Genomic DNA, 26,666 nt, shown 5'->3' with positions numbered 1-26,666 from the left:
GCAAAAGCTTAAAGGCAATCATAGTCTAAGAAAATGAAGTACCTATATATGAGGCAAACATCCTCCAAAGCCTTATAAATGGGCTAAGTTCACTTTTTAAGCAAATACGTAAGCACGTCAACTGACGATGGTCACAGGAACAACTTATCTTAATGCGTTTATACTATATCTAGTAATAAAGAGTATCTTGTTACGAATTCCTTATTTTTAATATGTATATATAATAAGCCTTGTATTTTCTTTGTTAGTTTCGATGTTAAAGAAGCTCATAAACACGTTATATATAGGCATCAGGGTCTCTAAAACTAATAGTAATCGGGATTACTTAAAATTTGAATCCCAAATTCAAGACAATATGTTTATTTCTGACCAAATTGTATGATTCTATCTGCAATCGTTCTGTAAATGTGCACAATATTACTTAATTGTTCTAAAAGGTATGACAAGTCAGCAGCAAGTTATAATTTAAGACATGGCAGCTTCGGCGACGATTGTTTTTCACGATATTCACGGAAATTAGTTTTTAAAAGTACATTGTTATCATATGAGCTATACAAAGATGCGAGGTCTATAACGCAAAGTGCGACACATCGCATTCCTGCCGATGCTGTCACTATTAGCGCGTTGGATTGTTTTCTGTCCATCTTTATTCTACTTGTATCTGGACGCCCGCTGTATATCCCTCTCCGAGGAGGCGTTCTGCCTTGCCCCCATGCAGCATTTTAGAAGGGGCGAAGGATTGGATAAACCAACGCAAATACGGTAGCGGCTGCTTGTCTGCCTCCGCCGTTGTATATTCGGGTTGCCGGCTCACACGCGTACTTGCCTACGTATCTTATAAAAGAGCAGCGTCAATAAGATTAAAGTTCATTTGAGTCTGTGGCGATGCCAGTGTGTGGTGTCGTCATAGACAATATTTCAAAATCAGCGCAGATCACCAGCGGAGCATGGTGATCATGAATTTACGAAATACGCCTTTCGTATGGACGGCGTTACTAATCGTGTTTGCAACTGTGTCCACTGACTCTGTTGAGGGTCAGTATGCTCGGCCGACATTTGATGATGACGATGATTTTGGATATGTGCCTCCTGCAGCTCCATCGGCTAAGCCAGGAACTGTTACTGTACAGCTACCTGCTTTAGCACCTCAGCCCCAGGTAACGTTCCAGCCTGCGCCCAGACCTATGTCTATTCCTGCGTCTGCTCCCCAACCCGTTTGTGGACCCGGCGGAGTCAGTAAACAAGGTGGAATAGGTGATGTTGCTCATTGTGCTCCTATTCCCGCCCCTCCTACACTCAGGGCACCTCCCAGACCTCCTCCATCAGCTTCTGCGCCTGCTAACGTGCCCCCTCCTTTAGCACCTAAGCCCGTCTCCGCACCAGCTCCACGTCCTAACTTGGTAACTCCTTGCAGACCAGGTGAATATCGAGGTTTAGAGACCACTGATACTAGTTGTGGTCCTCTCTTTACTCCTGTTCGGTCTGTGCTCGCACCCCATCCATCTCCCCCTTTACAAGTGTCTCAACCTACCCCGGCTTACGGGCCTCCACCGACGCCTAAACCCATCCCAGCCGTCAGGCCCATTGCACCAGCTCCTGTACCGGCTTCCCGTCCTGTGCTGGCTCCCCGTCCTCCACAGGCCCCCCGTCCTGCACAGGCTCCCCGTCCTGCACCGGCTCTCCGTCCTGCGCTAGCTCCCCGTCCTGCGCCGGCCCCCCGTCCTGCGCCGGCTCCCCGTCCTGCGCCGGCTCCCCGTCCTGCGCCGGCTCCCCGTCCTGCGCCGGCTCCCCGTCCTGCGCCAGCTCCCCGTCCTGCGCCGGCTCTCCGTCCTGCGCCGGCTCCCCGTCCTGTGCCGGCTCCCCGTCCTGCGCCGGCTCCCCGTCCTGCGCCGGCTCCCCGTCCTGCCTCCCTAAAACCCATTGGTGGTGGCGGTTATGGAAACGATCTTGAAGATTTTGAGGTTGGCGTATCCCGTGATCAACAAAAAGATCAATTTGGTCCAAAAGCAGTAAGCCACTTTGGAGGAGCAACAACCGCTAGACCACCACTTCGCCCTGTTTGTGGACCGGGAGGATATGGTGGTCCTGGTTGCACACCTACTCCCAGGACACAACCACCTCCTGCTTTTAGGCCAGTTCCATTACCTGCCCCCAAGCCAGCCCCATTACCTGCCCCTAAACCAGCGCCACCCTCTGCTCCCAGGCCAGCACCACCTCTTGCCCCCAGGCCAGCGCCACCTCTTTCCCCCAGGCCAGTGCCACCTCTTGCCCCCAGGCCAGTGCCACCTCTTGCCCCCAGGCCAGGCCACCTCTTGCCCCCAGGCCAGCGCCAGCTCCTGCTCCCAGGCCAGCGCCAGCTCCTGCTCCCAGGCCAGCGCCACCTCTTGCCCCCAGGCCAGCGCCACCTCCTGCCCCCAGGCCAGCGCCACCTCTTGCCCCCAGGCCAGCGCCAGCTCCTGCTCCCAGGCCAGCGCCACCTCTTGCCCCTAGACCAGCGTTACCTGGCGCGCCCAGGCCAGCGCCACCTCTTGCCCCTAGACCAGCATTACCTGGCGCGCCCAGGCCACCACCTCTACCTGCCTGTGGACTTGGAGGATACGGTGGTCCTGGTTGTATACCTGCTCCCAGGCCAGCGCCACCTCCTGCTCCCAGGCCAGCGCCACCTCCTGCTCCCAGGCCAGCGCCACCTCCTGCTCCCAGGCCAGCGCCACCTCCTGCTCCCAGGCCAGCGCCACCTCCTGCTCCCAGGCCAGCGCCACCTCCTGCTCCCAGGCCAGCGCCACCTCCTGCTCCCAGGCCAGCGCCACCTCCTGCTCCCAGGCCAGCGCCACCTCCTGCCCTCAGGCCAGCGCTACCTCCTGCTGCCAGGCCACTACTACCTCCTACCACTAGGCCAGCGCTACCTCCCGCCCCCAGGCCAACATCATTTTCTGTTCCCAGACCAATGTTACCTTCTGCTCCTAGGCCAGCGCCACCTCCTGCTTTCAGACCAGCACCACCTCCTGCCCTTAGGCCAGGATCGCCTCCTGCTCCCAGGACAGCATCACCTACTGCTCCCAGGCCAACATCACCTCCTGCTTTTAGGCCAGCGCCACCTTCAGCCCCTAGGCCAGTGCCACCTTTTGTCCCCAAACAAGCGCCATCTTTGTCCCCCAAGCCAGCGCCGCCCGCTGCTCCCAAGCCAGTGCCACCTCCTGCCCGCGCACCACTACCACCGCTTGCTCCCAGACCGGTACCGCCACTCGCCCCAAGGCCAGCTCTACCTCCTGCACTCAGGCCAGCTTCACAACCTTCTTGCGGTCCTGCAGGATTTGGGGGGGTCGGAGGCTCTAAAGGAACTGACGGAGCAGGCTGTGTTCCAACTGATAAACCAGGAGCCCCACGACCAATCGCCCCAGCTTCTCGGCCCATTGCGCCCCGCCCTGCACCCCGACCACTTGCTCCACAAAGAGGAGGCGGCAGCTATGCTAATACTTTCGATGATTTTGAGGAGTAATAATTGACTGTAGACACATTACAACGGACAGATTAAAAACTAGACAGTGAAATAGTACTTAAGTTCCTCGGGACCCAAGTATATCCCCCTATAAGTGCTCGGTTGTGATGTTATAGTTACACTGCTAATTTGTCGAACGCCAAATAGAACAATCACAAGTTCAGACATAACATAAGCACCATCCGAAACACATAGCCTATTGTAAATTACTGATCCATAGTGTAGATCGATCGAATCATTAAGTTAATGCACAGTTCACACATATCACTAGCACAAGATTTTCCAAGTTTACTTTTGTTAAAAGAAGTCAGAATCCATCAGTGAAAGTACGCCATCAAAAACATCGCAAAACGAACATGAATCCGGTAATAAACCGTCGATTATGACGTCAAATCTCACATGCTCCATAGGTCACTTTAGTATCTTAATTCGAGTTATATCTTTTAAGTGACTAAACTTATTAATAAACGACACAGATAAAACTGATATTACAAATTTCCGTGTAAACTACGTTACGTCTTAGTCGTAAAACTTTTATATTATGTTCCTCTTCAGCTACGTAATATATTAGTAGCAACTAGAGTTAAACACAGGAAAGAAAAACACGTTATGGGAAACCAGCATATGATAAAACGAGTTGGAGACAAAAAAGACGGGTTCCTGATCAAAGGACTCATGAACACTTGGCCACAGGTACGGAAGTCTTGTGTTAGCGAGGTCGCGTAGCATTTCGATCGACTGAGTCAAGCAAACACAGCTGCATAGATGTTAAAAAATCAATTCTTTAAATCCGGAGCCAAAGAAAGCACTTCCCGCTATTTTTCTGGCCCATCGTCAACCATCGTTTCTTCCTTCTTTCGTTGTAAAGCATAGCTACAGTACCCACCTCTTTATAGTTAAAGTTAAAAATGTATTACATAACTTATAATGTTTTACATAATTTTCAAACATAAGGACAGTCATCGCAAAGTTTGCACGTAACCACCCGTAAACATTTTAAAAGAATATAAAAATAATGGCTTGAAGTATAAATATAAATGCTAAACGTCAGCTCAGCTGAAACGGGGGACTTAACATTAACAAGCACAACACCTTAAGATTATAGAATATGTGAAATTCACGACGTTTTGTACATAAATATAGGAGAAGTTGTCTCGAACTAAATATCCCGATTTGAACAGCACTACTGCCCTTTTAAGACATGACTCGACCTTCGTCGATTGAAAAAATATCTTCGCTGGTTTGCTTAATTTGCTTAACAGATATTACAGTTTACAGATCTCAGGCTAGCCCACCTCTCCTGCTGGTTTCTATATGCACGTACAATTTTTTTTTTATATATCTTTTAACTATGTGACAGTTCCTTTGAATGTATTACGTTTGTGCAATTTCTAATAACTTGCACTAGTGCAATAACTAAAAGCTTACGTGCAACTGAAGATCGACATTGAAATATATTAAGCAGAGAGCAGATGTTGCACCAGCGGAGCTGTGATAACCACAGCAAGGTAGATTTTACCAAAACAGAGTGAATCTATTTCTCTTCGTTTGTCATGTACGCTACAAATTATACCCCTTTCCAGTATTTTAGATTAGAGCACAACAAACCTCCTGGCGCCTATTCTGACTATATACGTCGTTTTATTCGCTTTCTATAATTGTTATCACGCTAAACTTCTGTAAGCACGAACAAATTCATTCTTTTTTGCATTTCTTTTTAGATATCTTACTATTGTCTATTAATTTCAACAGGATGAACAGGCCAGACCTGTCGACATTCAGTCGCCCGCCGGAGTAGTCGTTCCCATAGCGTCGGTACATCCGACTGAATTCTCTACCGCTGCGTTAAAGCCTACCTCACCTCCAACATCGACCATTCGTTCTCAAAGGCGACGCAAGAAAAAAAAACCTCAAGTAGATGTAGCTACACTATTACTTGACCATGACGGGCTTACTGAACGGGTTCCGCTGATTACAATTGATCAGCAGGTAGTACAACCACGAGACGACGTAAATCCGGTTATTCTGTCACCTGACGACAATACTGGATTATCACAAACATACCAAGTACCAACATCGCCCGCGATACCCGCAAGAGAGCCTACTATTTCGGCAACACCTATCGCTGTTGTTCCATCTACGTCTGCAAAAATTTTCCCTGATAAGCTTAATATTGTCTCTGACGCTCCTCCTGGAGTAGGTCCAACAATCCCCGAAAAACCTCTTTCTGGCCTAAATACTTCCGATGTAAAAATTGGGTTAACCCATGCTGAATTAATTGCAGCAGAGCCCCTAGATCTTTCTCCTGTGCCTCCACCTCTGCATCCATCCACTGTCCCGGTAGAGCTATCGACGACGACTCCAGGTGCAGCAACACTTTCAGTTAAAGATGAATTTGGTGGACCCACGACGGCCACTCGGATTGAGCCCTTCTCAGTATCTCAGCTTGAACCTGTTCCCCCAAGTAGGGCTAAACCTGTTACGGTAATTTCTATGCTTTCTGGCACCAAACAGCTAATCCCGAAAGTTTCACAGGGGATGAGTGTCGTTAGGGCCCACAACGGCCCCACAAACCTTACTGCTTTTCCCATAGTGTCTGCTCCTTTTCCAGCGTTAGAAACTCCTATTGTCACAGTGTACAATGCAAATCCGATTCCGCCTGTGGCGGCTGTGCCAGTAGTAGGACAAAATATGGTCCCACAAAGAAATGCTGAAGTAACTTCTCACATTGAAAGTCAATCCTCACCTATTGCCCCAGAAGTTTCAACACCGTCTACTGCTCCTGATCTGCCCAGTAAGCCTATTCAGCTTTCAGCGATTTCGTCTGGGACTACCGTTTCGCCCGTTAGTCTGAAACAGCTCATTCCGACTGACTCTGCAAGGCCCGTGTCTGCCCCCGCACTTAAAATAGATATACAACACCCCGTTGGGACATCCGCGGCTTCACCTCCCCCCCTCAGATCACCTGCGGTAACGCCGTCCCCCAACGGAAATTCATTTAGTTTCATGCGACTCGGCGGCTATGGCTTTGATACCGGCGATATACCGGAAACGTACCAGCTGGCTCCAGCTAAAGAGATGTTACCTGAATTGGTGCCGGCAGGAGTACGAGTACGAACAAAATCCGGCATAATTACATCTGTGCGAGGCAAACCAGGCCTATATGGCATTCACCCTACTCCACCTCCGGATCCCACTCATGCTAAACTTCGTCCAGTGCAACCTCCCGAAATCGTCTACCTGAACCAACCACCCAAAACTGTTCCTTCACAGCCAGGCCATGCAATTAGTGAAGCGCCCGTTCCAAGAGTACAAACAGCTGTTCCCGTTGCGCCGGTAAACCCGCTCATTGTTCAACAGATTCCAGTTCCTGTACTTGCTATTCAGCCACCCAAAGCCTTTAAAGTTTCACGTTTAGTACCTGCAAGTCAATCAGCTGTCAATTTAACTACAAAACTCGCTTACCAAGAACCGGTTAGGCCTCTTTTGCCCGGAAGACAAGCAACTGTCTCGTCCATTCACGATACGTCTTCTGCTAATGAATCTCAACGAGTTAGCCCTATTCAAACCTTCGGAGCTAGTCCCGCAAAACATTTGATTGCCGGCCTTAAATTTGCTCCTAATTACCAACAAGCAAACGACGCCAAATTGCCTTCACTTAGGCCGCATGCTAATATCTCACTCGATTCAAGCCTTCCGCTCCAACAAGTAAGCACAGGTGATGATGTTCCACTGACGCCTATCACAATTTCGGCTTTGCGCTCTGGCTCTGCGGAACAAGTTACCGGTCCCGACTCTAACGTAAAGCTGGTTACACCAGCTACTCCACAAGTTAGTACGTCTCCTTTGACCAGAAAAGATATTGGCCCGAAGCCTTCTTATGTGTCTTCGATCCGCGAGCCTGATCAAGAGACAAAAACACCTATACATGTTATTCAATCACCTGTTCTCACTCAAGTGTCACGCCCGGCTCCTATCGAAGAGTTTTTTGGCCGTCCTAGATCGAATCCTAAATACCAACAGATTGCAATCAGTCCGACCAGTGGAACAACAATATCATCCGCCCGCCCCGTTTCTTCCCTTAGATTTCCGCAGTCACAGTCTACATTAAATACCATGCCCGGGCTCCAATCTCCACCCTCCATTCAGGTATCGCGACCAACACAGTTGTACCAAGTCCCTAAAATTACAGAACCCAAACCGACGCTACCTTTACCTGGGCAAATTGTGTCTGGCATACCTATAAATGTGATACCATCAGGACGCACAGTTCAACCATCCCGTCGCCGAAGACCCGCTTACAAACCATTAGTTCAAAGCTCAATCACACTTTCTGAAAAAAACCCTAAACTCAAGACAGTTGCTGCGGTTGACTCAGTTTCTCCGCCTAATCCTCAAGTCACTTCTTCGGCTTACCGTCAAGCTTCGACTCGACTTCAGATGCCTACTGTGAGTTCAGTTAAACCAATTCGAACTGGCTATGTTGCCCCCGTCCCTCAAGTTATTCAGACAGTACCGCACACAACTATTTCGATTTCTAACAGACCCACCCCTGACGTTCCGTTGTCTACGCCTCGATTCGGCCAACGAATTCGGCCATTTACGTATGCTGCAGCTGGTCCTGTATCTCCTGCAACTACAGTCAACGCAGAAGCACCTCTTCAGGGACCAGTCGACGCTGGCAGGAAACCTACCCAGCCAAATAGCATATCACGACAAGTGGCTGATCGAGTACCAATAGTATCTGTTATTAATGAGCTACCTTCCAGTCAAAGAGCTTCGCAAAGGTCAACATTTCAGGCATCAGCCCAACGTCGTCCTCTAAATTCAGCCGCAATTAGTCCTAAAACAATCGTAACAAGCTTTGAAACTCCACAATTTGCCACTGCCGTTCCATCTTCCATTACAACTCACGACAAACCTTTCACAGTCGACTCAACTCTACCAACGTTAACTGTCCCGCCACTTCAATCCGTTCACGAGCCGTTAACGCTGCTTTACGAAACCCTAGGACCTAACCAAAATGTAAACTCCCATATCGATGTCCAACCTGTGATCACTATTCAGCTTAGCCGGCCGAAAGAGAGATTTAGAGTTCCATCGAAGACAGCCTATACGACAAATAATACGTCAACTTCTCAATTAGAACCAGAAAAAAATTTGTTTAGCCCAATCGGGCCAGACAGTCCTGATCGCTATAATGGTCTTAAGCCCCGTTCTGATACCCGACCAGCGATAATTGCTCCGCTTAGCCACCCTATACAAAGGATTAGCATCCCATTAAAGCCTGCTCACAAAGCGTCACGTGTTCTTTTGGAGGCAGGTAGCCCTTCTAGCGGACGCCTGCCTACTCCGATTGAGGCTGTAGGCCCTGGCCGCATTAATGCTTTTACGCCACTCCTTAATATTCAGTCGGCGGATTCCGTACCCCTTAATCCGCAAATAGAAAGAGATAGCGTCCCGGCTACGTTTACCTATAACGCTCCTCATACGCTTCAGCAGCCAGCGCGTCCGATCAGCCGACTTCCATATACTGAAACAAGTGAACTAACATCTACCCGGTATACGGATTCCAACTCGCGGGAACTTCTTGAGTCTCAAACACCTAGAGATTCCCAAGCAGTTCACATATCTGGTCAAAATAAGCCGATATCTCCCCTGGTTTCACATCTTACTAGCAAAAATATACAATCATCTAAACCTGTTGCCCTTACTTCTTCCGTTGAGCGGACTTCACCGACAAACGGAAACTCTTTCAGTTTTATGCGAATCGGAGGATATGGATTTGACCATGGGGAGATACCTAAAGCTTACCAAATAGCCCCGGCCAAAGAAATGCTACCAGAACTGGTGCCAGCAGGGGTGCGTGTGCGCACCAAATCTGGCGTCATTAGCTCGGTGCGTGGAACACCTGGCCTCTATGGCATTCACCCAACACCTCCACCAGACCCAACCCATCATAAAAAACCAGCTCCTGCTCCACAAATCGTTTACCTCAAAGAAACACAAGAAGGTCCGTCTTCCACGAGTCGTCCCTTCTTACAGACAACCCACAGGGGAGCCCCTGCACCTACGGCGCCGACAGGGGTCGCGCGAACAATTACAGCTCAGAACCTTACCGTTCGCCGCCCACCCATACCCACCAGTATGGGTCAGACAAGGATACCTCTTTTTCTTTCGACTTCGCAACCTGCAAATCAACAGACAGATGCTCCGACTTTTTCGTTTGGAGTCCAAGCAAATACCATTCAAGGGTATCCAGTCCCTAGCAGTCTAGACCTGAGCCCTCAGATTAAAGTAACCTTAGCATCGCCTCAACCGCAGGTTGTGCCCCAACAAAGCCCAAATACTATCCCTCCGTCTCCTCATCAAACAATTTCAGCACTACGCCAAACCGCTAATTTGCACAAAGCTTCCTCTAGGCCACAAATCGTGCCATTACGAGCCTCGTCTCCGACGTCAGCACCAGCACTTCCCCACATCGTGCCGGTTTCTGGAGCTCCACACAAACCTTTGGCAGGACCATCAAACGTGTTTTCCCCAACGATATCGCTTAATACGCCCGGAGGTTCAGGCAGTTATGGTAACGATCTCAGCGATTTCGAAGATTTTGAAACACCAACCACTCAGGTTAGTGTACGCGATACGAAGCTTACTGACAAAACACTGCCAGGATTTAACTTTTATAGCAGCTCATACAACTAAATGCCTTTTGATGTATTTCACATTGGATGGTTTTGCACTTAAGTTTCCGTACTAAGTGATTCTTGGTTTTATATCGACCAAACTTTACTTATACAAAGGAAACGCATTTTATACCAGAAAACATATTGCATGAAAAAATCGGTGCCATGTACAAAGAGCAAAAGCCGGCGGTTATGTTATTCAGGCTGCAGGATAGCGAATACCCAACACTGGAGAAAGACCCTGCGGCCGTAACGTATCCGGTCTAAACAAAATAGAGTATGTCTGAGGTGAAGATATCTTGTCTTTGCAGTGTTCGGAACATCATCCTACCATTTCTGTATGAACTTAGGCGCACAAATGAGTAGCGAATTAACTATATGACGTTTAATCGATGTTTAACACGCCCCCTCCGCCTGCATTATCGGTCAAAAGATAAGTGATGAGATACAGGATCCTATTGACAGAACGCATCTTTTTAAATGAATAAATAGGCAGCAAACAAGCTGTCAGAACGTACTGATGTACAATGACCAAGCTTTTGCCATTTCGATATACGAAGAGGAATGGGGGGTTCTGGCCAGGAGGAACTTCTCGCTGCGGAACATAGTGTGGAGTACAAATCGAATAGTATAAATGGGTTAAGAAAGATGTTCTCAGATTAAGATGGATGTTTCGTCCATAGTATTCTAGATTTCAAATCAAATTTACCTGAACATAAACATAGTGTACATCAGAATAAAACACATTTTTGTGCCCCAGAACGCTTACCACTAGGCATAACTTCTCTAGTAGGTACAATACAGTTAACACGATAAACTACAAGTGGGGGTACGAATGAATAGTAATGAGCTATAGATAATAATATTGTTCGGCTTGGTCATCATCATATTGTTGAATTGCACGTATGCCTTTGGTACACATCGTCTTGACAACACCCTGGCTGAATAATTCTATACTTTATCAAATAGACCAATACATTTCAATAAATTTGTGTCATTTATGCCGATTAAATAGTATCCATACACTATATATATTACGTCGACTATCTTAACTGCTCGTGAGTCTGCCTTATGTAATTTCCTCTTTTCTCCTCATTACCTTTCAAGGAAGGCTGAAGCCTTTTTTCACACTTCATGTTTGATCGCATGCCTGAACAATTTGTTCAATGGGCCTCCCTTGGCAGGCCCTTCGTTTTGCCACTGCCTACAAATACCTAAGCAAGTGTTGCGAACTGTGGAAACAGACGTCGGATAGGTAATTGTCTAGATTTATTATGACTAGAACGAATCGGCAACCTTCGTTCGTTTGTGCTATCTCGCAGATGCAGTAATAAATGTAAGTTTTGCAATAGGTTGTTTTGGAGGAAAGTGAGCAATGCCAATAACAACAATACGCACATAGAGTTTTAGCAGTCTTCAGCCTATCGGCAGACTTCCTTCCCCAGGTATTGTTTATTGCATTAACGTATATGTGCAATAATAATAATAGATAGTATATGTTTCAGTTGACGCTATTAAGCATTGCCTCAGACAGAGCAATTAGCAAAAAACGACGTGGTTGTTGCAGCTTTCTTCGTCTGATCATGATGAACGTAAAGAAAAAAAGCCCCATCATTAGTTTTGTACAACTAATAGGCAAGCATACTTGTTATCATCTGGCGATACAAGCTACAATTCGGTAACTCAAACATTTGGGGCATTCCGTACCTCCAGTACTGCGCTTCTTCTATCAAGAATCCCCTACATTCTTCTTCCTGTTACGAAGACCTACGTCAGGTCCTAAAATGGCGACTACGCCAGACCAACTTTCCTTTCACATAATACACACATTCTTTTTTCTGGCCTGAGACAAATCAAAAGTTGACGTTGTATTTCCTGTAGTATAAGAACGAGGCTCGGTCACTTTTATGCGAGCAACCGCGAACACGAGCGACATCCACTACTTTTTCGCTGCCGACGTTTCCATCAGAAACTATCTGACAATCGTGAACGTTCGAATGGTGCACAACATGGTAATGAGCTGGATGTCTTTCATTCTGATAAGTTGTTTTTAAAATTGCATCTTGGTTATCCAGTGAAATATTAGGGGGTGGGTTGTTTCTAGCCATGATAGGCAAAGGAAAGCCAGGCAAAGAAAAACCAAATGATTTCCTCCCAAATGATTTGAATATTACAAATATTGTTACCCGACATGAGCTACAGCGTTTTTAAGACGCCTATCTATCTCTATAAGGTCAATTTTCTGCTGACGCGATCCTCAAAAGGCATGTCAACTCCAACCTACACCAATGTTATGCGAAAGAAGATGTAGTGGGATAAATAAATTGGCCTAAATTTTCCCATAAATCTGGTACATAAATTGGTTGAATCTTTATTACATTAAAAATTAGTATGTATGTGTATATATGTAGACATTAAGAATATGTGCGATGGTTGCAGGCAGTGCCAATCGACAAAATAGCCCAAGTAGCCTCCAGTTCAAGGTCTATCAGGTCCATCGCAACCTCGGGTGAGTAGAACCTTTAAATGACATCTATCACAATTGCATTTTTGTATCTATATCACTTCCAGTTATGTACAGTTCTTTTTGTTTACTTTGAAGGCTCCTTTGGAGCAATTACGAGTTGATTTATAGCGAAGAGAAATATAATAGTAAACCATGTCACTTCTCAAATTTAGATAGTGATTATCTATAGATACTACTTAAAGTGTATTTCTGAGATATGTACATATCATTGCTATGTTCCATATAGAAAAAAAAATACATTGCTTATTGCACGTCGCTTTGGCTGTACTTCCACGGCAAGTATCGTTCGGGCGTATGACCAGAGGCTAATCAATCACTCTTGAAGTTTGGAAAAACTTTTAGAAATATTAGTGATTCCGCGTTCGGCATTAGACCCGCGTATCAATCTTGCGAAGCCCAGTTTCTTTGTCATATGGCACTCCATGTGAGAATTGTTCCAGCGAGCTCAAATGCTTGCTTGATCAATTTGAAGAATTCTGTTAAATGCGTGAGGATACTGCTATCGATTTATGTACCACAATCAGTCCTGTTCTGTATTGACCGATTCTGCGGAAGTGGACCTTTCGTTTATAAAACCATGTTGATCATTGTTTATTGAACCCTTCAGTGCATTAAGGCTGAAAGTATTATTTTAATCATCATAAAAGTAAAAGCAGTTACGAACAGAGAGCCTCTTCATACTTACAGCATAATGTACAATAACACAGGAAAGTTGTAGCAGTGCATGCTTTTTTACATGACCGGAGGCATGTCATCAGGAATCAGACTACACCACCTGTGCAGAAAAAATGTGATTAATGTTGAAGGATGATAGAAAGCATCGACAGTATTATTTGACGAACTTATATTCATTTTAAGTTGGTAAGTATATACTAGCTAAATGTTCCTACAAGTCAGATCGATTTGAGGCGTATCAAAGACTCAATACTGTTAACCCTGTTATGACGTTATCGTTTGCATCTCGTTGTCAGGAGCACGACGAGTCAAAAAAAAAAAAGAGCTAGAATTTCGATCGTGGTAACCGGTTACTGTGCAAAGCCAATGATGGAAGTCACGAGCTGAAAATCTAGTGGCTATGTAGCTGTTCTCTACGTATTTTTCCATCACGGCAACTAACTGGGTTCGTATTCGAATTAATATCGAAGGATTTTATGAACTATCGCTATCTGAGTGTCTCGAGCGCTACGTGCTCTTTGCGGAGCACTACAGTAAATAGCGGCGTTCGAAAGCAGATAAGAGCCGAAGATCTTTTCTCGAAAGACAGGTTTGCCCTTGTCCGCAGATACATGCTGCGTGACTAGCAGCTTCTCCCAATGTGACCAAGTGTTGTACGATGTTGTTGGTGCTATCTTTACCGGAAAGAGGCTGGGTACTATTTTCAGGAAGGGGCCTTGTGGGCTGCGTATTGATCCGGGACACATCATGTAACTCCCATACACGATCTGAGCAGACGGTTTAAGTACTAATAATATCGTACGGAGTGCATATTTTATAGGTTTATGCAAAGTATCGAGATTGAATTGATTGTTTCTTCGCCTGCTCCGCTTAGGTCGTTAATATTTGATGACGTATTAGAGTATTCTATTATTTTTACTGCTTGTATGTGGAGGAGCCCTGTTTACCTATCCCATATGCCTTGGTTAGATATTTTCGATGACACTTTGAATCGCCAAAATTGCTCATCGTTCGAATAGAGGCGCCCAATTTAAAACAATAACTCAATGAAGCATAACAGTCTACACTACTTTCACACGGGAAAAAATACGTCTGAAACTCATCAGTTACTTTTCCTTTAGCGATTGAAAGATATTGACCACGGTGTCCGTCGTAAAGTATCGAACAGGCACATTTATTTTATGATACCTAAACGAAATTGAGTATTATTAGATTGATATCGCGCCGCGCCCATTATGCTACTGGTTCATTCACCTTTACACTCCGACAAGGATAAGAAACCTGATAGCTTGTGACACAGTATGGTTGGAAATTAGGTTCCAAAACATAGCTTTAATACATCGAACCTAACGCTCGGACACAGGCCAACAGTTATTTCGTCGCATATAGAATTAATATAATCACAACACAGGTTTTCGTCACACTTCCTGCATCGCACTATGTACGTTGTGACTTCGGAAGGCACCATTCTGATAGCTTAAAAAAATGGTGTTCTATCACGAACAAATGTCGCTAGTCTGAATCGTTTCATATTATACACTAAGGCTGAACTAAAAATCATTTTTACCGCTGCAAAAAACCCAATGGCTTGAACGCGTGTTTTACGTTGTGTTAGTTGGCATATGGCTAGTGACATTATAATTTTGTTGAACATAGAGCCCGGCAGTGTGTAACAAGACATGCAACTTCAACGCAGCTTAGCCAGCCGTCTTCGTTTCTATTTTATGCTTTTTCTTATTCTAGTATTTCTATTTCCTATATTTTAGTGGATAAGAAATATCTCGCCTTGGCAGCCGTTTATCCCGCTTTTGTTCGTTTGTGGAGAAGTGCTTTTTTGTGAGAAATATCTCCGTGAAGCTGTTTCAAGCAGATGTCCATCTGCAACACTGCTATCACCAGGACGCCCAAATAAAACACTGCCGTCCCAACGCGACCATTTCCCAAGGCATTTGGCTTGCATAGACACACATCGACCCTTAGTAGTATTGTGGACAAGTTGTTAACAACTAACAGCGTTTATCGAACGCGACTTTCAACTATCTGTGGTCGGTACGACCTCATAGCAAGGTAACAAAGAAAAAAAGTGATCGAATTTAAAAAAATCTAACCTGCAAGAGTATTGAAACGGTTATTGTGTGCCCATGTCCGCTAAGCGCCTGAGGTGTTCACGTATCTTTTCACCCTATTGGCATACGCTACTAAGAGAGATTGCTCCGGCCTCGAACTCACAAGCTGGAAAAAGACATTTTACGACCGATTTTAGCTGCTGGTATGTCAGTTAGGCCTAAACTAGGAACTTCCCACCAATATGCGCAACACCAGCAAGAGGTCATAGTCGACGCTGATGAACAAGCGTTACCAACTGAACGCAGTACCTGTCAGGTATTATTACGCTTGTATGGTTGATTTTAATTACGCGAACAGTGCTAGTGGTTCTGCTTACAAATTTTGTGGTGACTTCGTTACGGCATGATAGCCTTTATCATGACACACATAGAAAAGCAATAGAATAACTGCGAGAAGAAGCCGTTATCAGACAGATGCTGAACATCACAGAGAATAGTGATATCGTATATTGTGTAATAGAAGCGATTGCGGGTGGCCATCGTTTTTATTACTGGGGAATGATCTTGCGCATTTCGCAGATTACGACGTTTTCTGTACGATGCGCGTGTATAACGTTCTATATTCGCAATGGCAAAACTGCTACAGACGACGTGGAAGTTCGCTAGATAATACGGACGAAATGATATTGCAACAAAGACCTATTGTCTGCCGTAGTCCTTAAGATATGGTAATCTTTATATTTTTTAAGTAGCAGCTGGCAAGAGGCTAGATGAACGTAAAATGCTTGACTCTCTGCCTGCCGTACTCCGCTATCTGCTGTAAAGAAAGATACGTTCGGATGATAGGCTTCAATAGACGAATGTAATTATCGACGACCACAACGCTTGTCCTATGGGACGTTTGAAGATAGGGATAATGCTAAGGACGAAAATAGCTCAATATTATTCGCATTGTTGACCTACGTCACAGTAAGGTGCAATTTGGCTGTTTATGTACTAATAGTGCAATTCACCTAATACTGTAGACTTATTTTCTAATTAGTTCTTAATCAGTCATATATTCATTCAGATGTGAAAAATATCTCACACGTAAACGGTGCATTACCCGTTTAAAGGTTGAACAGTATTAACCCGATTGTTTTTATCGTCAGCCTCAGAAACATCGACTAAACTGTTGTTTAATTAGCGCGTGAATACGTAACACATTTATAGTCATCGGTGATGTATTAGTTTCTGTTAATCGAAGTATCGTTTCACCCTTTCCATCGCTATTCCACGGTCATAGCAGACGACTAGTACTACTAACGCCATTAATAATAACAAGAAAATATGAATTATTGGCTGACAGCTTTAGCCACCCCATCATGCTAAACAAAATGATCGACAGACACAAAACCGCTACTGATTACGCTAGTGAGACCAGTTTTAAATGGCGTTGATTCTTTCGTAAAGCTAACCATGGCAGAGACCGGAAATTCGTTTTCGAATATCAGGTATTGCTCGATGTCTTTACACCAAAAACATCATACACAGCATTTCTAACACCCTTCGTTACCTAAAGCTGATAGCTTACAAACCCTATACTATTTTCGAAATAATCTGTCGAAGTCTACTATACGCCGACGCGGAAAATCCGCAACAAAAGGTCATTCAAGGCAGCGAATAGTCCCTTAGAAAAGAGCAAGCATGCATATTCAATAGAACTCGCATCTCGGTTTGAAACTGGATCCTTTGCATTCTAAAAAAAATAGCTAAATTAAAAAAAATACACCCTAAGAATATGAAGGCCAAAGACTCTGGCGACAGATTTTTAATTTTGCCCTAACGAAGAAATATTTGCCACTAATGCAAAAAAAATGTTCTGATTATTAATTTTTCCACTATCTTGATGATGTGCTGCTTTGTTTTTTGTTTATTTAACAAATGTTTTCAATCGTGAACATATTTTAAAGAGCACAGACTGGAGAGATCTGCGTGACAGTGCGGCAGTAACATGTTTTCCAATTAAACTAGATTCAGATCCGAACGTAGACACATATTGCTTCGTGCTGGTAGCCAAAATATTTATTTACTTAAACAACATTGTATTGAACGGAAAATGATACGTTTCAAAAATTAACGTAAAACCGCCATTGGTTTTCTGATCATTTGTGCCGCTTGCGAAGATGGGCCACAGGACAGCGTAAAAAACGGGTTGTATGTGACGTGTTTCCGGGAGACTTCAGCCAATCTCACCATATCAACAAGTTTGAAAATACCGTGTAGCAAATTTAAGTCCGGATTCAAACGAATGAGATTCACGTTACTGTCGTTATCAATTTATACGTAATTATGTTAGTTATTTAATGATGCGTGACTCCAACACTAAGTAGATGCCGGATTGCTGATATTAAAAAGTCATTTATTAAAACATATAGCTAAGCCTCTATTGACAATTGAGTCTGGGACCTCATAGACATGAGTCGGTGTTCGTCTTATACGGTCACCGTACTTGTATACTATATAATATATATGAGGATAATAAGCGAGAAATTAACTTGTGGCTGAGCCCCCAAGTGGTATTATTATTTACCCTCGAATTTCTGTTGCGTCAGTTTGCAAAAAACAATTATTGTTTCATTTACGAAAGTCTATGTGGACAGTGCTTGGTGGCACCCATTAACATTTGTACTATGCACCACTGTGACACTTATCGTCTGCTAGAAAGGCTTTTCTTAGATTCAAATTAGGTCTAATTGTTTTTAATGAAGCAAGGAAGACCGCGAGAGTTTAGCAGAATCGAAAAAATAGTCCACTGCAGGCCTCTAATTTTGCAATGCGAAAGTATTGTTGTCTTTGTTGAGCAATCGGAGGTACGATGTGTTTTCGTTATGGTTTCCACTAGCAACTAACTTAACAAAATAATTTTAATCACAAAATCTACTGCATTTATCGAATGTGCTAATTGCCTATGCCTGTCTCTACATTACAGGTAATGTCGCTATCTTCTTTACAGATTGCCAGCACCACCAATATAATAGAAAATGTAAAGAAATTACTGGTGCTTCCAGTTATCAATAGAACGAAAATTTATTATAGCACCAACATGGAACCGCAACCGGTGCGGGTATTCATAGTTCTATTCTTTTATCATCACAGCCTCTATCGTAGGTATCATCTAAAACCGTGGCCGTCTTTTCATCATATAAAGAAGCAGCAAAATACTTTGCATCTTGATGGCTGCGATGTGGTCGGCGCGCCATTCATGGCAATGGCAGTGTCTCCTGACCCCGCAGCTGGTTCAAGGTCGTCCGAACGACAGCAGATGCCAACTAAACGGCGCTCATCATCATTGGTAGCCTCGTTGTTCCAACCATAATGAGGGCAATATGGCATTAGATGTGCCATTATGCTGTGCAGTCGTTCTAGTGAGTGAAGATACGCTGATATTCGGGACTACGGTAGAGCCACGTGCCGGCAGCAGTATGGAAAACATAGTACCCAACCTCCGTAAACCCCCTGCGCTTGTCGTATTGAAATTTTGCCTTGCCTGCCAAATGACTGACAAGAGACAACTGATATTACCAGGAAGAAACGATTGAGCATAATTGCAGTCACCCAAGAAATGGGCCGATCGTGCACAAACATACGTATTGTATGTCTGTTATTTTAGCAGCTGTTGTGGAAGGGTGTTTAGGACGCTGGCCTCTTCATTTCTGACCCCAGTCTCCACTGTAATATCTAATCAGCCTTGAATATTATTCAAAAAGCTACAGACCAAAGTGTGTCGCTTTTGAAAATAATAATAATTCGTCTGAATTTTTTGTTACGCTTAAATTATCCTTATCATATGGTTTATTATGGGATGATGATGTTTATTTTAAAGTAGAAAAGAATGAGCGAATATGTCGTCAGAGGACGGCAATCCTAACTTGAAATTCAAAGGCCCATTAGGGTAGTTCGATCGCTGTCGTCAGATTCCTCAAAAATTATTCGTTAGTTTTTAACAGTATTCCTAAGAAACGTAATACCATAAATATCTCGTCATTTGGATTTTTCTTAGTGGCTATATAATAAAGAGAAAAAATCTACAGCGTGATCATCGCTAGAAACCGATCTATCAAACGGGAATACATGGGGTCTTTTGCCTCATTCAGTCTCATCAGGCCGCATCGCTGCGCCGATAGTGGCAAGTAGGACCGCTTTACTGAAATAGAATTTGTCTATTTTTTTTTTTATTTAACGTTTTATTGAAACAGCTTTGGCTACAAAACGTCCTTCAACATATTTCTGTGAGCATCGTCGACGCTTGAAAGAGAAAAGTAGCTTCGCTCGTGCGAATGGTCTGTACCATATAGTCATATTCGGCTCCTAATGTTCTTGTTTATGAATGACGTACAGGTTTTAACATGCCTGTATAATTTGAAGTGTTTAAGTACAAATAGTCAGAAAAAACTAAGCAGGCTAATTGTGCAATGCTTGATAAGATCTTAAAAATCGAATCTTCGATGAATCGCTGCCGAGGAGCAAATTGATGAATTCAACTTCGCAAGGATGGAACTTTCGATGGCCCTTAGTATAAAAAGGATATATGTACATTTTTTCCTGCCCCGAATTTCTGCCACCGTAGCGGCACTACGCGTGCGTATTAAGCGGTCGATCCTAATATTTCTGTCAATTGTCAATTGTGGCCCCTAAAAGTTTGAAAAGAATATTGGAATGTTCTGTACTAAACATACTGATTACTATAAAATCCATCTAGCTAAACCAATAGCGATGTTCGTCCTAAAACCGGCTGTTGAAATTATCTGGATGTCAAATACGGCTTGGCAGGGGCACATCCTCCTAAAGCAGCGAGTACGAAGGGAAAATTTATTCAATTTTTCTCATTAAGCCTCTTTTCGAAATACCGTATATAGTTGTGGGTTCGAAACGGCGACTGGAACCTTTAAGACAAAACACTGATTAACAAACCTAAATTCGTCTTTCGAGCGCAGATCCGGCCACAGTTTCCCGCAGGAAAGTCGAAATGACATACCCGTAGGTTCACCTGATGGCAACAACGAAGCTGTTAATGTGTTCATTGGAGGCTTAAGTGAAGGTAAGAACTTTATCGTAGCCACAATTTTACTAAATAGTTCACCTACAAGAATGTATAATATAGTCCTGTACTCGAGATATGAGTCGTTAATATCAATGTCAAATGTAAGTTCTATGCCAAGAAGATGTGTCTGTCATTCCGCACGTCACCTAACTAAACAAGGGATTAGTCGTATCTAGTTTAGTGTTTCTCTATTCTACCCTTTCGCTTTCTCTCTCTCTCTCTCTCTCTACTCTAACGACGTACTATATAATGTTGCTTTATTGGCACATACGGTACATAATGCGCGAGCTATGGCATGGTGCTGCTTTGGAGAATCACGCAGTTATAAGGTGTTTGCCCACTAAACTTAGTAGTAAGTTCGAGTACAGGTGTAGACATAGTCCGTTTCGTGAAGCCAATCTGAAGTAACGCTGAAACAAACAAACAAAACAAAAGTGAATAAAAAAAAAATCAAATTCAAAAACAATTACACTACTCTTGTGATTAATAATCGGCGAGAGTAAATCGTTAGCCTTGACTCGCAAAAGGTCGAAGGTTGTTGTGTGATACAATACACATTAATGACAAACGGGGTTCTCAACGATAATATTAAAATATATTTCCATGAAAGCAGTGGCCAAACAGAGATGAATCAATTTAAATAATGTGCAAAAGATATAGATGTAGTATGCCTGAAATGGGGAGAGTTTGAATTATGTTACTTAAATAAATTGGTCATCTGAGTTGTTTGAGAACTCGCGTTAAAGCTGGGATTCGTTCCATTATTTGTCCTTAAAAATAGTTCCTATATCTTTCGATGGCTCGACTGTGGGCGTCCCTAGTTTGGGAAGAGAGCCGATCCTGTTGTACCGGCGAATCGTGTTTCTTCTCGCGGAGAACCCTGAGTTATACCAGCTGCGTTTGAAGAACTGGAATTTTGCTAATAAATAACTGGGAATCGATGCGCAAATCTTTTTTTGTAACGTGGAACTGAAATCCCTCTATGACGTTTTCTCTGCTGTTGCTTTAGGACAAAGCCGGATGTAGGCACACTTCGTTTCGTCTGGGAGCCAGTCGTCTGAAGCAGTTCTTAATGGCAGGACGGGCAGTAAACATTTTCTTGTTGTTTCAGGATGATAATGCTTACTGTATAATAAATGTGTCTGTAAAAATTTGGTTACTCATAATATGTTTTGTATCTTATAGGTAAATTGAAGAAGAAGTATTCTAGATAAAATTATTCTATAATGAGGCTAAAAACCTATTTTTGACTATTTTGAAATTATGTTCACGTATTTACGGGTATGGAGAAAAGGCGGACATAATAAAAAAAAGTTTGTTCAACTTTTTCGAGTTAACGAGTTAAGCTCATCTGCAATTTAATTCAAGCAAACGTTTTGCAAAATCTTAATTTCTGTTACGAGTATGGCAAGCTGCAGCTGATAAATTAAAATGCAAAAAATTGATTGTCAAATTAAACAATATTAAGTGTCACATATTCCATATGGTTATAAAGATACATTTATCTACAGCATGGATCGAAATCGGAGCTATGAATAGGCGGTGTCGACCTTTTTTGTCTTAATCTATAAAAAAAAATCCTGCAGTTGAAACTTAGTGCGTTAGTGACCGAATGCGCATTTCTACGAGACTTCCGAGCATATGAATAGGAGAGCGCTGGCAGTTGTAAATTTTCTTTTATTTTCATAACCTTATTTTAGAAAAGGTCGTAAACATATATTCTAAATCTCTGGGGCTGATTTTTTCTAGGTAGTTGATGCACGATTTTTTCTACTGAGCTTCGCTGCGGAAACCTGTTAGGAGCTTTTTGCCGAAATGTCCTCTTATCCTTTTTTGTGTTCGTCAAGATAGGATTATCGGGCACTACAGGTAATGTTAATCCTGCGGCCTGAATCATTGAAGTCAACTTTTAAAATAATACCTGAGAACATACGAAACCGAAGCGTTGCGCTTTTAGATGGTGCCGAATCATGAAAAAAGTAAGGGTGTATACAATCGTTAATTCAGACTTCTAACCCTAGAAATGCAGAAGGGGAAGAGCTTTCAGAAATGTAAAACGGAGCGGCAAGAGCCCATGTGCCAGCAATGCTTAGGCTTCGTGTGGTTGATAGTTTACAGTCATGCGCGTAGGGCTAAAAAAGCTTGAAAGAGCTCAAGGACAAAGGGCCCTCTGATAGCTACTAAGCGCTAGTGCAAAAGCGAACATGATCCCCGGCATCAGGCTTTGTACTTACGCAGGGGTAGCAGATAACCGAGCCTTCTGTAATCAGTACATCAGCTATTATTCCTCTCTAATAACCGGCTACCAGTGCGACTGGACAGCGGCACTATTATGGAATTGTTGGTTGTTCCATTAAATCATACATGGTTGAGCAAATAAATGGGGATCTGATAGGCTGTCATTCTGCACAGAAATAGCAATCCCCACGATAAACCTATTTCCGGATTTTGGCCGTTTTCACTAAGCAAGAACATTTGTGTTTCTACTTTCCGTTAAGCTCTTCAGGCCCCTATATCGCCCTTGTCTCATATATTATTTGCATTTTTAGAATGATATGTCTTATTATCTGTCCTATATCTTCTTTTTAACAACAACAGCATTTTAAAGAAACGGCGAAATCGGATAATATTATTGTAGGGCGCAGATTGTCTTGCAGAAGTCCATGTTTAAAGGCCCACATACGATATAAATCTGAAATAAAAAAAAAAACAAACATTTTCGCTATGAATTTTTCGATAACCCTGTAAGAAGTAAAGGGTGAAGCCAATAATTCTTCATTTGAATGGTAAACCCTGCTATCTAATGAGTAATAGTTCTACTGTTTAAGTTCAAAAAATTAATAAGCAATACATCGTACTATGTCAACATACTGGCGAATATCAATAGAACTGTCCCTTGAACAAACTTTTAGATGGCTACTCTTAGCTGTCTCTTTCACCAGAAGTCTTGGTTCCGCCGCTTAGCGTCGCTTCAAAGTTTTTGTTCAGATAGGAAGTCCAAAACGAGCAGTTTGGAGGAACGAAGGGGAGAAAAAAACAGAACTATATCTATCGCTTTTCCTATTCCTCGGAGTTTTACTATTCAGTTTATTACTAGAAGGGTGTAATCTATAAGATTCGAATTCAGGCCACCTCTGTATTCCTCTGATTTGTAAACAAGCTTAGTATCACTGCACCATCGCTAATACAAGGTGCCTATGGGGAGTTGAAAAAAGCAGCACATCGAAATCTATTTATGTATCCCAACGGTGCTTGTCTCAATAAAACAATATGTCGCAAGTTCCTTGCTGCGGTTGGATCAGAAATCGCCATTGACTATCGAGAACTATTGGGCGGCGAGCATATAAGAATGTTCGCCCGCTATTGAGCCTAAAGGTTTTCCCTTGGTTGACCCTCGACAGGGATACTTCATAGCTTCGGGCTCCTAAGACTCTTATGGCATGCATCCGTGGGAAGGATCCACGGTGACGTTACTACGCACCCTCCCTACCTGATCTTCTGGTGTTGTTTTCATATTGGAAGCATTTTTTCTCTCTTCGGAGGCTCACCGTCCACCACATCAGTATGTTAAGTAGGCGTCTCCTTTTCCTCGTCAGACCTCTATCAACTTGATATCTAAGGCTCTACCTTTAAGCTTGGGACCTAGGACTATGTCGCTAATTTTGAAAATGGTTGGCCAAACGAATATCTGCGCATGCCAGTTGAATACAACTACACCTCGTTTATAAAATTCATACTGGAAATGTTCGTATGCGTATGTGACAATTATGGTTTTGGTGTCGCTGTTTCAAGCAGCCCTTCGGCTACATTTTAGATTAACTGTAACAGATCAGCCTTCTATGATAATTGCATTTGTGTGTATCATTGATTGTTAGAAAAATTCTGCCAAAAAAGCGTGAACGGAGGAAATGCGAACCACGAAGAGCCTTTCGTTGTTACAGCCGTATTCAGTTCAGGGCTTTTATACGCTACGCCTACTTACGATCTTACTCAAGCATTCTGTTGAACAATATAATACATGCTTGATTGCAGCCCGCTCGAATACTACCAATATGAGCCGTCAGTAACGTGTTTGATAAAAACTTGCACATACATTTACTATTATTTATAATATTAATTTTCCTTTCATAGGTCAATACGATTTTGGCCATTGGTGCACCCACGGTGATGGGTACATCATCATTAAATTAGGAGTTTTCTTGAACTCACAACAAAACTACAATTCCGGTAGAATTGCCGAGCCCATCCCAATGTAATGCAATAATAGTAACGACTAAATAATCACATTAAACCCCCACAAACTTTCGCTAAAATATATTATCGCGTTGAACTCAGCTGCTACTACTTAGTTATTCGATAACCCATTTTTTTCCTCCATATTCCTTCCATAATTTCTTATCCTCTTCTTTTAGCCACTCGAAATAAATTATATCAAGAGCTTTTTTGGCAGGTAAAACATAACGTCTGTTCGAATGCGTCTCACAGGATTGAAAGCAGGGATCCTTTAGTGTTGAGTTTCTGCTTTTGAAGATTTTTATCTAGCCCGTTGAGCATCTGACAGAATTTCAAACATTTATGTTAAATTAAAAATAAAAAGAGATGTTCAATGAAATGATTATGTGGCAGACATTGCTTAGTTATCTCCTTAACCATTATTACCCGTGCGTTCGATGTGAATGCCTGTAGATTTTATCCACCGTACGGGCATTGTTGTTATTTTTGTCATTCTTCAAAATCTATTTCAGGTCAGAAGAAAAGTCTTGGAAAAAAATATCTAGTGTGCCAAGGCCCAAACAATAATTTCAGTTAGATTCTTAGTCAATGTGAGCAGATGTAGTATGTACGTGTAGAAAATTTTCGTTATCGTTTTGTTTTATAATACTGCGTGCATCGACAATGTATGATTTCACTTCTTGTTCCTGTCGTAAAAAAGACATGCACAAAGCTGCGCTGAAGGCGTAAAAAATTAATTCTAAAAACATTGTTGAAAATGAAATGATTGTATTATATTTCTCTACTAACATATTATCCAGTTAGTTTACGTTTGAGGTAGTCGACGTATGAATCATGAAGCTTGCCTGAGGCTAGATGCAGAATCTCCTCAGACAAGCTTCATGATTTCAACTAATTTAGCGGTGGCGCTTATTTAGAAAAGCTAGTGCTTATCTATTTCGTTTTAAACAATGTTAGTGATCAGCTATGTCTTGCTACCTCTTCTATATATTTGCAAGGTATTTGTAACTATTATTACAGTAGTTCATCATGAAGTGGAAAAATAAAGTTAGAATAGCCAAATTTGAATGTTAAAAGCCAAGTTCAAGAAGACGAAGACGAATTACTGTCTCTACTTAGATCTTTCTATTCTTCGGCGGAATGGTACATTAACATGGATGAATGGAAAGTGGAGGTAAACTCTTTTGTCGAAATTCATTCCGTTTCTATTTATTAAACAGAAGCTGATAAGAAACATTTTGGTGTTGAGCCTTTTACGCAAGGATTCTTGCCAGTCCTTCAAATACTGTATATCAAGCCCACGATACGACTTTCCCTCGCTACGTATCATTCGAGTAATTTGAACAATCGCAAAGATCTGACTATTTTCAAGATTGAATAAGGACCTTTGTAAAGAATCAGCTTTTATCAGAAGCACATTGTAGAAGCACCGCACGCTTGTGCAATGAAGTGTCGTCAAGAGAATTAATGACGAAAAAAATATGATACGAATGATAAGATCAATGGCTGGCTTACCACTGACAAATATATTCGAAACGTACCTTTGGATCTTCGAATGCACCAAGTGAAAGCGCAGGCATCGAAATAAATATAATCTCCTACAGGGGGCTTCCGATAGGCAACGACGAACTTTTGGGTATTGATACCCAAATTATAATGTCGATTACAATTACTGCATTTGATAACGAACTGGAGATCGGAGAATTTATCTCTTGGAAGGCCCAGTGATCTTCGAAGAATGACTCATGACTTTGATTACGTCTCTTGAAAATAGGATTTCTTAGTAGATTAATTAAAACCTGTCTTGCAACGTCTATCAATTGTTATTATAAAGAAACATTTCACTTCATTTTCTCAGTAGATTATATTTCATAAGCACTTGGAGGAAATATACTATATA

At 42.8% G+C, this 26,666-nt stretch overlaps 2 protein-coding genes and 2 long non-coding RNA genes across 6 annotated transcripts in view; 2 read left to right on the top strand and 2 right to left on the bottom strand.

Annotated features, from left to right (window-relative positions):
- Window positions 1–15,625, bottom strand: part of LOC147754227 (uncharacterized) — a 46,255-nt gene extending 30,630 nt beyond the window's left edge. For all 3 annotated transcript variants that reach the window (XR_015317205.1, XR_015317204.1, XR_015317203.1), the window contains exons 1-2: window positions 15,493–15,625; window positions 13,395–13,484 (exon numbers count right to left, since the gene is read on the bottom strand). This is a non-coding gene — a long non-coding RNA (uncharacterized LOC147754227). The remainder of the gene's footprint in view (window positions 1–13,394; window positions 13,485–15,492) is intronic.
- On the top strand, window positions 858–21,699 carry LOC111253762 (uncharacterized). Its single transcript, XM_022813680.2, has 5 exons — window positions 858–1,157; window positions 5,249–10,126; window positions 12,622–12,691; window positions 20,427–20,530; window positions 21,543–21,699. The coding sequence occupies exons 1-4, from the start codon at window positions 948–950 to the stop codon at window positions 20,471–20,473; spliced, it is 5,205 nt and encodes a 1,734-aa protein (XP_022669415.1). The 5' UTR covers window positions 858–947; the 3' UTR covers window positions 20,474–20,530; window positions 21,543–21,699.
- LOC147754228 (uncharacterized) lies at window positions 1,164–4,334 on the top strand. The gene has a single exon (XM_086975002.1). The coding sequence runs from the start codon at window positions 1,185–1,187 to the stop codon at window positions 3,501–3,503; it is 2,319 nt and encodes a 772-aa protein (XP_086831128.1). The 5' UTR covers window positions 1,164–1,184; the 3' UTR covers window positions 3,504–4,334.
- Window positions 19,656–26,631, bottom strand: LOC147754226 (uncharacterized). Its single transcript, XR_015317208.1, has 3 exons — window positions 26,308–26,631; window positions 22,768–23,225; window positions 19,656–20,943 (listed from the first exon to the last, which is right to left on the bottom strand). It is a non-coding gene; the product is annotated as an uncharacterized LOC147754226 (long non-coding RNA).
- Between the last annotated feature and the right edge of the window lie 35 nt (window positions 26,632–26,666).

The sequence above is a fragment of the Varroa destructor genome, unplaced genomic scaffold, assembly GCF_002443255.2.
Source record: "Varroa destructor unplaced genomic scaffold, Vdes_3.0 BEIS01000007.1, whole genome shotgun sequence".
Classification (NCBI taxonomy): Eukaryota; Metazoa; Arthropoda; class Arachnida; order Mesostigmata; family Varroidae; genus Varroa; species Varroa destructor.
Note: the sequence above shows the minus strand (reverse complement) of the source record. Positions and strands in the feature narration are given on the sequence as shown.